The sequence below is a fragment of the Xyrauchen texanus genome, chromosome 41 (assembly GCF_025860055.1).
Source record: "Xyrauchen texanus isolate HMW12.3.18 chromosome 41, RBS_HiC_50CHRs, whole genome shotgun sequence".
Classification (NCBI taxonomy): domain Eukaryota; kingdom Metazoa; phylum Chordata; class Actinopteri; order Cypriniformes; family Catostomidae; genus Xyrauchen; species Xyrauchen texanus.
In genome coordinates this window covers 8,587,396-8,599,999 of record NC_068316.1, presented here as the reverse complement: position 1 = coordinate 8,599,999, position 12,604 = coordinate 8,587,396, and the positions used below count along the sequence as shown (strand labels likewise).

Sequence of the window (12,604 nt, the reverse complement as noted above, 5' to 3'; positions counted from 1 at the left end):
GTGTAGGTTAATGAAACCTATTTAATATACACTCACCTAAAGGATTATTAGAAACACCATACTAATACTGTGTTTGACCCCCTTTCGCCTTCAGAACTGCCTTAATTCTACGTGGCATTGATTCAACAAGGTGCTGAAAGCATTCTTTAGAAATGTTGGCCCATATTGATAGGATAGCATCTTGCAGTTGATGGAGATTTGTGGGATGCACATCCAGGGCACGAAGCTCCCGTTCCACCACATCCCAAAGATGCTCTATTGGGTTGCGATCTGTGACTGTGAGGGCCATTTTAGTACAGTGAACTCATTGTCATGTTCAAGAAACCAATTTGAAATGATTCGAGCTTTGTGACATGGTGCATTATCCTGCTGGAAGTAGCCATCAGAGGATGGGTACATGGTGGCCATAAAGGGATGGACATGGTCAGAAACAATGCTCAGGTAGGCCGTGGCATTTAAACGATGCCCAATTGGCACTAAGGGGCCTAAAGTGTGCCAAGAAAACATCCCCCACACCATTACACCACCACCACCAGCCTGCACAGTGGTAACAAGGCATGATGGATCCATGTTCTCATTCTGTTTACGCCAAATTCTGACTCTACCATCTGAATGTCTCAACAGAAATCGAGACTCATCAGACCAGGCAACATTTTTCCAGTCTTCAACTGTCCAATTTTGGTGAGCTCTTGCAAATTGTAGCCTCTTTTTCCTATTTGTAGTGGAGATGAGTGGTACCCGGTGGGGTCTTCTGCTGTTGTAGCCCATCCGCCTCAAGGTTGTGCGTGTTGTGGCTTCACAAATGCTTTGCTGCATACCTCGGTTGTAACAAGTGATTATTTCAGGCAAAGTTGCTCTTCTATCAGCTTGAATCAGTCGGCCCATTCTCCTCTGACCTCTAGCATCAACAAGGCATTTTCGCCCACAGGACTGCCACATACTGGATGTTTTTCCCTTTTCACACCATTCTTTGTAAACCCTAGAAATGGTTGTGCGTGAAAATCCCAGTAACTTAGCAGATTGTGAAATACTCAGACCGGCCCGTCTGGCACCAACAACCATGCCACGCTCAAAATTGCTTAAATCACCTTTCTTTTCCATTCTGACATTCAGTTTGGAGTTCAGGAGATTGTCTTGACCAGGACCACACCCCTAAATGCATTGAAGCAACTGCCATGTGATTGGTTGATTAGATAATTGCATTAATGAGAAATTGAACAGGTGTTCCTAATAATCCTTTAGGTGAGTGTATATATGATATATATTACTGTTAAATATATGCAATCAGTCTGATATTATTTAGCTTATTAACCAAATAGCTATCAGATGAAAATATAAGCGCTGTGTTAGTTTAGACAGTATATGCAACACAAGACCACTTCATTTGAATGGAGGCCAAACTGTAAACCCTAAAATACTTACTGTTTCAAAAGTAAATAGCCACAAGACGTAAACAATATGTGTTAAATATGTGATAAAAATACTTACTAAACTTTTATGTGTATAGTTATATCCAATCTTGCTATTTTGAAGCCATGGCGATGCTGTACACCCTAAAATCCTTAAAAACTTTACAGATCAAATAATACACAAGTTTTAACAGAATAAGTAATGTGTGCTGTATGTGTGTACAGTGCTTTAATAACATAATAAGCTTCACATTTCTGCTTTATACTCTCAAAAACTGGCCCCATTGACTTCCATTGTAAGTGCCTCATCGTAACCCCTTTTAATTTCTTTTTTAAGTAAAGGAGAGATGAGTCTAAATGTTTTTTTCTTTCTGGTAATCAGCATTATGCCACAAATGGGGTTGATTATCTTAACATGAATTGAATATTCCTTAAACAAAAAACAAAAAATCTTACTGTTTAAAGGAACATTCTGGGTTCAATACAAGTTTAGCCCAATCGACAGGGTTTGGGCTTTTGGGTTTTACTGTTGATTACCACAAAAATAAATTTGGACTTTCCCCTCCTTTTCTTTAGAATAAGCAAAAATCTGGGTTGCAGTGTGGCACTTACAATGGAAGTGAATGGGGGCAGTCTGTGAAAATATTCACTGTTTCAAAAGTATAGCCACAAGACATAAACAATACTTGTTAACATGATTTTTAATAAAATCGCTTACTAACCTTTTCTGTGTAAAGTTGTAGCCAATTTTGAAACTAAAACAACTTTACAGCTCAAATATTACATGAGCTTTAACAGAAGAATGAATATATTTTATAAATATATAAGCTTCATATTTCTGCCTTTAAACCCTCCAAATATTTTCCCCATTCACTTCCATTTTAAGTCCCTCACTGTAACCTAGAGGAGGGAGGTCTTGGGGTTATATTTTGTGGTAATCAACATTATGCCACAAATGCTGTTGATTGAGCTTAACTTGTAACATGTTTCGTTTTGGGCATAAAAATGAAAAAGATAGACTCAGCACGGGTGAATTAGTTAGGCTACCTCTTTGCATCAAACATAAGAAAATCAAATCTCACTAATAGCCTAACTTTGCCATTCATTCCATAGTGATGATGACATCTTGGTCCTTTCTACTGTAACCGCGTCTCTTGTGTCGCTATACCTGGAATCGTAAGAAAATCGAACCCTACAGGTGAGTGCATGTCCTAAATGAAGATACCTGCCATCATAGAGGTAAAATGGAATAAAGGGAACAGAGGCTGTGCGCAAGTAGCCTGAAGACGCGCCTGCGCAGAACAGCAACAGTAGCACGGAGTCAGTGAGATAATACTCATTAACCGCTGGGTTAAACAGCCAAAGCGAAAGCTGTCTTAACCTGTTAACCGTTGCCAGAGCGCTGGCGCTCTGAAGCGTTTTTTTTTTTTAAATAGTTCAAAGTTACTATCAGATTTAATGTTATTACCTTGACAAACTATACATCATTAAAAAGATATAAGACTCAAGGTTCAGTATTTGACCACTATTGTATTCTGAGAAACTTATAGTGACAGTTATGTCTTAATTTGTGTCTGGAGTTATGTAATCACAAAAATTAGTCGATACCTTTAATATGAATTATGAGCGTCAGCCGCTCTCATTCAGATAAAAACTCCTGTGAGATCGTCATGACAGCGCTTGACAAAACAACGTCCCTCAGGGCTTTTAGCTCAAAAATGTGCAGATTTGGAGAAATATTGATAGATTCTCATAGGTTTACATCAGATTTATATAGACAGGAATCATATTTATTGAATATATACCCAAATGCGTCGATGTAATCATTATGAGTGCTGGAGACTCTGATGTATTGTGTTATCAATCCATACTGGCAGCCTGAGGGCGCCGGCGCTCAGTGCACAGTATATGGAACTCCATATATGGAACACACGAAGAAGTGCCATAATCATTTGACATTCCAGGAAGTCCCTGACACAACAAAGCTATCAGAGATCGCTGTAACTGCAGATAAAGATGTTTTGAAGACAATAAACATGATTGCAATGATATTTGATTTATCTGTGTTCTTTGAGCCATGTCAGGTATTTTCATAATAATAGATTATATTGATAATGTAATGCTGATCGATATAGACTTTATCATCGTGCAGAATACTATAAAATAATATATTTTCTGTCTGATTTTTTTATCTGAAGCCAAATCAGAGCACAAAAGGTTATTTAAAACACTCGACTTGTGCTATAAAGTAAGTTTTAGAGCACAAACATGGTTTTAATCTCATAAATTGTCGTGTATTGATGCTGTGCTAAGCTAATATGCTAGCTAGCTTGGTGCGCCTGCTACCTAGCTGTTATTTTTATGAATATTTTTAAATTGGACTGCTTGCTGAAATGTTTCTTTTTTCAAGAAGGTCATTTTATATAGTTTAAAATGTAAGGTGAGAACTTTGAAACTTTCCCTTAAAGAGATTAGGGATTGAAACAGTGTGAATAGCCAGTCGTTAGTAATTATAATGCAGACAAAAGAAAAGCATATTTAGAGCCATAACCAGGCTGGAGAGGTGTGAATGTGTGCAGGGGAGACTGAGACTGAATGGAGATCGTTTACACCACATAAATAAACAGAGACAATAGACTGAATAGATGCTTAGAACATGAAAATAAACATCAGTTTGCATTTTAGAGTCTAATCAAAATAAAGTCGTATGACATGATCTTGAAAAACAATTAACTAAATACAGAGTTTTAGACTTGTCATCTTCAGATTTTAAATATAACATGGTCAGACATGTGGCTTTAGCTGCAGTGCATTTCTAGATTGCTGCAATGCCAACTTCAATTTTATTTTCATGAAAATATTTCATGAAAAATAAATTTCTAATAACTTGACAAAACTTTGAAGCTATTTATAACTATTTTTTTCATTATGACAATAATTAATTCTACATTTACAATAAACTGCCAGGTGTCAGCTTTCAAATGGGATCATACTTGTGCTTTTAGAACAAATGGTTTATGAACTGTATCTGTTTCAGTTTGGGTATGCCATTTCTGGGGATTTTTCAAAAGTGGGGTTGCAGCTTAACAGGTTAAAAGTTCACTGAAGCCTACAACAAACGCGAAGACAACTACGATTTAATACGAGCGGCGAGAAGCAGAGCATAATAAATGTCATCTTCCTCCTCCAGGAGGGTCCTTACTGATGCCGTTATAAAATCAAACTGGCAAAGGTAGGACTCTATATTTCACTGTGTCGCACCATACGCACGCACTGAACATCCTGTAATGTGTTCATTTCATATATGGCTTTATAATACAGCACTGCGCAGAACTCCCTCGCCACTGTTTACTGCATGGATAGAGGCAGAAGAGTCTATGGAGTAATTGCGGCTCATAGAACAGAACAGAGTGTTGGGTAGATATAGCATTGAATAGATTTTATGACAGTAAAGATATCCTGTCGACTCAAGTTAAAGTTTTGAAACTTTAAGGTGTTGATTTCTTCAGGGAATCGCTAAAGCACAAGAAGGTAAATGATAGGCTATTATATCAACGACTTGGACTGGCTAAAGCTGCTCAAGTCATTTAACAGTGTGCATATATTTTACACTTAAAGACTTATAAGCCTACTGCACTATTCACCCATACTTTGGTGTCTGGTAACATTTCTGCATTTAAGAATAATGTTCAAATTAATACATTCAAATTAAACTCTAAGTGGTGGTGCAGCCCAGGGGGTTTTAACCTGTGGGGGCCTAGAGCAATAGGGCACACGATTATTGTGTTTTTAAGTGGTGGGAATTTTGATTCATCCCAGTGACTCAAGATTTTAGATTTTGTTCAGTCAATGTTTCAGCAATTACATCTTTTGGCCAGTAAACATAGACAGCGACAAATGAGCATCTTTTAGCTATGTGTTAGAGTGAATCACTGATTCAACTGATTCGTTAAAAAACACAAAGTCGTTCACGGCCTAAACAATGGAAGTGAACGAGAATGATTTGTTCACTCAAAATTTTCATTCCAAAATATGACAGAGATATGTACATTTCTTTATTTATTTGTCAAGTAGTCTTGTAATAAGCTGGATAATGAGCAGTCAGATGGTCATTTTTGCTAAATAAACAGGAGGAAGGAAGGAAAAGTGCACTTATCAACTTTAAGTTTGTGAACTCAAGATTTTTATCAAGCTTGTTATAGAAGAATGTAAAAAAAAAAAAAAAAAGAAAGAAAGAAAAGAAAAAACTGTGAAGTCCACTTTAAGAAAACACTTCTAAAATACAAACCACTTTACCAAGCCTGAAGAGAGCAGGAGCAGTCATCAAAAACATGACCACTTGCGCCACACAGTGGTTCTTGTTATGAAGTTGCACTTGCATTCAATTAATTCACATATCTTTCTTTCAGGCATCAAAATAAATGAAAAAATGCCGCAAAAAAGTCGCAAGCAATTCTACAAATATCTCACCGTGGAGGTAAGTCAGTTACAGTGATCTGCATAATAATGACAAGTTAATGTTGTTATAATCTTGAAGCTTATACACAGCCTTAACTAGTGAAGAACAAAAGCTGTCCTACCTTGAACTCATCTGACAGAAAGAACCTTCTCTTATGTGTAAATTCTTTAGAGATATTTAAATGTATTAAACACATTTTGCCCTTGAACTCCACTGCTTTCAGGGTGAAAAATGCTTTAATGTAAAAGGGGGGAAATGTCACAGGTGATTAAACAAGTCTATTCTGTATATTATTGAAGATACGATTTTTGATAATGCAAGCAGAAAGCAATGATGGCTGTAATAATATTGTAATTAGCCTCTTCTAAAATAGGAGCATCATCAACAAGCTAAAAGCTGATAATTCAATCTGATAATTCAATACTTTCGCACTGTGCGAGGAATACAAATAGACAGCAGATAAAGCCACTTATGGCTTTGCAAACAATCCTCCAACACCACAAATATTAGTCAGCTTGTATTTGTTGCATTGAGTGTGCAGTGATTGTATTGGTGATGTTGGAGAGAAATGACTCTTTCCTTGTTTCCTTGTTTATGGCCTTTCCCTGTAACCTCAAGTAACCTACTTTATGAGCACTATATATTCTGCAATGAAAAGTGATATTTGTGAGAAATGCGTATGTTTTGATTACTGTTAAGGTATGCTTTTGTGTGCCTCAGAACTATAACCACAGTCAAATACACTGAAAACCCTTATAGGTTGACTTCACTCAATTGATTGTGTGAAGTTGTTCTCTCAACTGTATTGAGTAATGGGCGTCTCCAAAACTTCTTCATGATAATTTAGACTGAACTTAACTTTTAAGTTAACGTAAGATGCTATTCAAAAGTTTCTACTTAATCATTTTAATTGAATGGACTCAAATTTAGGTCATAGAATAACATTAAAACTTGGGGGGTATCTTGGGGGGTATTTTCTCCCCAATTTGGAATGCCCAATTCCCAGTGTGTGGTATAGTGACTCGCCTCAATCCGGGTGGCGGAGGATGAATCTCAGTAGCCTCTACTACTGAGACATCAATCCACACATCTTATCACTTGTTGAGCATGTTACCGTGGAGACTTAGTGCATGTGGAGGCTCAAGCTATTCTCCGCGGCATCCACACACAACTCACCATGCACCCCACCAAGAGCCAGAACCATTATAGCGACCACAAGGAAGTTACCATATTTGACTCTACCCTCCCTAGCAACCAGGCCAATTTGGTTGCTAAGGAGACACTCACGCCCTTGATTCGAACTTGCGACTCCAGGGGTGGTAGTCAGCATCTTTACCCACTGAGCTACCCAGGCCCTTGATTTTCCAGTGCATTAGGGTTTACAGTGTACAATCTTGTGCCATCATCACTGCATGTCTGATTCAGTCATCGCAAAAAAAAAAAACTTGCGGTGGACAGTCTTAACAAATAAAATGTCTAAAATAACCTGCAAATAAACATTTTAAAGGGATAGTTCACCCAAAAATGAAAATGAGCTCATCATTTACTAACTTCCTTGCCATCCCAGATGTCCATGCTTTTTTCTGCTGAACACAAACAAAGAGTTTTAGAAGAATATCTCAGCTTTGTAGGTTCTATCAATGCATATGATCACATCAAGACAGCATAAAATAATCTAAACTCAAATTGTTTAATATACAGTATGTCTTCAAACTCGATGCAATCACTTTGGGTGAGGAAAAGGTAAATATTGAAATCCTTTTTCACTATAAATCTTCACTTTTACTTTCAGAACGTGAAAGCGAAATTGGAAATTTATAGTAAAAAAGGACTTAAATATTGATCTGTTTCTTCCGCACAACTATTATATCGCTTCTGAAGACATAGATTTAACCACTGGAGTTATATGGATTAGTTTTATGCTGCCTTTATGTGATTTTTGGAGCTTGAAAGGTCTGCTCACCATTCTCTTGCATTGTTTGTGTTCTGCAGAAAAAACTAAGTCATACACATCTGGGATGGCATGAGGGTGAGTAAATGATGAAAGAAGTTTTATTTTTGGGTGAACTATCCCTTTAACAAATATTTTGGTATATGCCTGTGCATAAATTTCCATCACTAATCTGTGTTTTGAGTGATAGAGTCTTTTTAGTGTCTTCTAGATAATGTCAAGGTATCTAGAAAGAGCCCGCCTCCAAGTCTCTATGATATTTCTGTCTCTGTTTGGTTCGGGTCCCTCCTTCAATGTAAGTCCATGTGTTATTTTTGCTGATTTTATCATACCTCGTTAAAGTTAGTCATTAGTCAGATAATTTAAAAAAAGTAATAGCACCCCTCTCCTCAACAAGGTGCACAATTTGTGGTATCATTTATGTCTATATCGCAAATGGTGCTAAAAGAGCCATGAGCCAAAATGTAATGCTTGTTGCATAATAATGGTTAGGCGTTTGATCTAATCCCTAACCCTACGTTTGAGCAATAGTTTTAACAAGCACCACTAATAATGCATGTTACTCAAGTGCAGTATAGCATGATACAAGCAGAAATACTGATTTATACTCTTCTACATACATCAGTAAGTCCCTGGAGTAGGCAGAGGAAGAGAGGCGCCCACTCGTTCGTTCTCCACTGCAGAGGGAGGTGTTCTACTGCAGTCTGATGTGTGTGTGGGTTGTACTAATGTTCACTGAGAGAGATCCTAGTGCCTCTACAGGGACCCAGAGTTACAGCAGTACTCATCCCTCTGATTTTAGACCTAAAGGCACAGAAAGCCTTCATATTTAGCACATTAATTTGCTGATGGATTGCAAAAAAGCCATCACCAAGACTATTAGATCTAAATTGGGTTATTCAGTGCATTTATGGGCCTCTAAATGTTTTATACCTTTATGAGAGTGATATATTCTCCTGCGCATATAAGTGAAAATTGTTGTTCACAGATGCATTGTATAGTTATTGAATGCATTACAGTATATAGGCATTTAATTTGTTATTATAGTTTTAGAGCACACTGTACCTGAGGGCATGTCTCCAGCTGAATTTCATTAAACTTTTGAAAACTTTTCTTTGTGGATTTTTCACATACACAATATTGAGGCATTGTATGGCTTATGGTAGGCAGCTGAAGCATTTCTCATCATACTGAGTGAGGATCCATCCATTTATGAACTCCACTGCTGCAAAAATGAATGAATGAATAAATAAAAAGTTAATAAAGAAACATTTTCAGTCCATCTGTCATTAACACTGTATCATATGTTACAGCAGTCAATCAACCCTCACTTCACCCATAATGCAGGGGGAAAAACACTCCAAAACAGGAGGCAGATTTATCACGAAAGACAGGTTTCTCAATTTTCTTGTTTCTAAAAGTCTCATTTTCTTTTAAATCATTTTATCCATTTTCACAGCGCTTGCAAGGCAGCACTGTATTGACATTTCTCAAACATTCTGGTTAGGAATTGCTAAACCCTTAATCCTAAGTATTAAACTTCTGCAATTAATTCAGTCCAAACCAGTTATCTAACTTGTTTTAAACTTGGATGTGTAGATAATTTCAGGCCTTGGTGCTATTTATTGTTGGTTTTTGTAAGCTTTATACTCTTTAAAGGAATTTAAGATAAAAGTTCTGCCATTGATTTCCATCGATTGAATGTTCAACGTTCAAAAATGGCGAGATTCAGCGCAATAGCCAAGATGTCCATCTGACACATGTTTACACTGAGAACAAGTTTGATTTGAACGCCTCCTTGATGAACAGCTGACTTAAAACAAAATGTCTGCTGAGTGTTGAGTCATGACAATGGCACAGTGGCTTTGATGCAGCATTTCATTTACACAGAGCCAAAGCCTAAAACCTAAACTTACCTAAAATGATTATTTGCCGCATTGCAAGCACTGGTATTTACTTTGGGATATTCAAATCGAGGTTTTTCATCTGTATTTCTCTATGGCACTTTCTTATTCATTTTATAGGTTTTGTCAGGAGACTCTCTGCTTTATCATTAGTATTGTTTGGAGGCATTTGGAAGCATATAAAGTGTGCTTTTAACTTCTTGATTTAAGTTTGATTAAAGGGATAATTCTTACAGCTTATTATTGCAGCCAAATCTGTATTCATCACAATAGACCTTGTCCAATAAATCCTAGATCTTAATTACTTTTTGGGTGGCAGAGATTGTCAAAGAAGCTTTTCGCACATCGTACTTGTCAGTGGTGTCTTAAGAACTTAATTTCATTCGTGGAGTGCAGCAAAATCCCTCAACGATGCAGCGGTGTTTACTGCTGTCCGAAGGGATCAGGGTTATGGGGGGCCCTGCTGAATTAGCTTTCATTGTTAGCCTGTAATGAAATGCTTGGTCATCGCTCCCCGCAGGGCCGTCCTCATTAATCTGAAGGGCTGACGCTGGCACAGGGCCGCGCAAATGAAACGGATGTTTGCAGTGCGACAGCAATCAGTGACATAGCAGTCTGCAAATATTTGCAAGTGGCCCGAGATGCCTTGTTGAGATCAGTCTGGAGAAGAGGATCATAGAGGGGCTTTGGTTGGAAATATCAATCCCAGAAGAGAAGCATATTTGACAGAATTTCTGTTCTGGGTTTTCTCTTGCTTGAAGCAGTATGAAGATTTTCTGCATAATTGCATTTTTGTGATGTAGGAACAGGCGAGTCAATTGAGTGATTATTCAGTCATACTAGCTCAGATTTCCACTTGATAAAACTCACAAAATAACACTGTTGCCATTTTCACAATTTCACTAAAACATATTTAGACACCTGACATAAATAACAGAAATGTTTAAAGCCTGTACATAATCAACACGATCAATACTTAGTTAAAAAAAAACAACACCTGTTGTATGTAATATATTAGATGCCTACTGCCTCCTGGTAAATGTTGATTGATCTCATGGTGTACTTTTTGTTGTTTTAGTTTTTGTGGGTTACCTCCCCTCCACCCCCTAGGAAACTGCGCCCCTGGTAGATAGACTTTTGTTTAGCTAAAATCTGACTGTTCTCACTGAAATTCAAAACACTGGTCCCAGTGGCCAAATTGGTAAGTGTTGTTGGGTAGATGTGTATGTGTGAGCTCCATTTTTCAGGTGTTTACCTGATGTTTAAAGAGGGGCACCAATACTAGTTGTGAAGTGAGTTGTTTTCAGCTGTACAGGATGTAATACAGTAAAGGAGGAATGCATGTTTTTTAAACTGAACCCCACAACCCAAACCTCAAACCTTAATCTAACCATCAGAGGAGTGAAAATGTAATGTTGGGGGAATCTCCGAATCGTGCTCGTCACTGATTATGCGAAAGCGATAACTTCCTGGTTTCAATGCGGGTTGCGAACCTGGGTGCAGCTGATGCAACAAGCTAACAAAGGAAGGTAAAAATGCCAGATGGGAGAGGGTGTTTGTCAGTGAGTCGGCATAATGTGGCTGATCCTAGGGTACTGGAAGTCTCAGAAACAACATGCCGACATCCTGTGTGATCATGTTGTTGTAATTTCATTTCCAAAATGGCCTCTTTTGTCTTTTTGTTGTAAAATCTTTGCTGATTTTGATAAAGTAACAATAACGTTTACATTGTTACTGATATTTTAAAATGAGTATTTACTGAATTGCACTTGCATAAAACTTCGTACATTATTTTATAAAAAAAATCAAAAATTGAACAGAACACCACAATAAATACGAAAGAGCTTTGAAAAAACTGAAACATAAATTTGATAAGATATATTTGAAGTAGGAACTGATATTTATTTGTATGTTTTTATATGCAGCCTGCTCTGTCATTATAAGTTTTCTTTGTTTTACACTTCAAGCTATTATGATGTCATCTTAGTATATAACCTACGGAAGACCTGTACCGCAATGTAAAAAAAAAAAATAATTGTAAAAAAAAAAAAAAAAAATGCTATTATTTCGAGATTAAAGTCGAAATGTTTCGAGATTAAAGTCGAAATGTTTCGAGAATAAAGTCGAAGCTTTTCGAGATTAAAGTTGAAACGTTTCGAGAATAAAGTCGTAACATATATTCTGAATATTCTATTTCCGAAGTATGCTCCAAAAGCTTTCGATTCTTTGATTATGATTGCTTGAACCGTATAAGAAACTCCGGTTAAAAGCAAATTCATCAGTAGCATTTCTTCGAAGAAAAATTTGCATCTGCTCCATAGCAAAGTTTTCAGTCCCACGATCGGCACGGATTCTTCTAGGACAACCATCTCTATTCTTTACTGTCTCAATGAAATATGTTGCAATGACTTTCGGGTCATTATTGGTGAAATACACTTTCAACCACATCACATTACGTGAGAATCCATCAACACATCCATTAATGCAGAGGCCGTACGGTTTAAGCTTGTCATACGAGTCATCGTGCCACATAAAGTAAAAAGCCACTATTATGTTTAGATCCATGTCAGAAGCAGTTTGACTTCACTAAGAATATATGTTACGACTTTATTCTCGAAACATTTCGACTTTAATCTCGAAATAATAGCATTTTTTTTTTTTACAATTTTTTTTTTTTTTTTTTACATTGCGGTACAGGTCTTCCGTAATAACCTCCTGTGACCTAGCAAAAAAAAAAAAAAAAAAACTTTTAAAACTTCACTATAATTTTTGGTGCATACAAACAATAAATATACATTTCTATAGATGAAGAAAAGAATGTTGTCTTGGCCAAACTCCCAAACATTTGTTATCTCTAACACATACACTACCGGTCAAAAGT

At 37.0% G+C, this 12,604-nt stretch overlaps 1 protein-coding gene across 1 annotated transcript in view; it reads left to right on the top strand.

Moving 5' to 3' along the window:
• The first annotated feature begins 4,551 nt into the window (after window positions 1-4,551).
• The window catches only part of plppr5b (phospholipid phosphatase related 5b), a 72,473-nt gene continuing 64,420 nt past the window's right edge, over window positions 4,552-12,604 (top strand). The window contains exons 1-2 of the mRNA XM_052113564.1: window positions 4,552-4,641; window positions 5,819-5,886. Coding sequence (XP_051969524.1) covers window positions 5,839-5,886 — 48 coding nt within the window. The 5' untranslated portion in view covers window positions 4,552-4,641; window positions 5,819-5,838. The remainder of the gene's footprint in view (window positions 4,642-5,818; window positions 5,887-12,604) is intronic.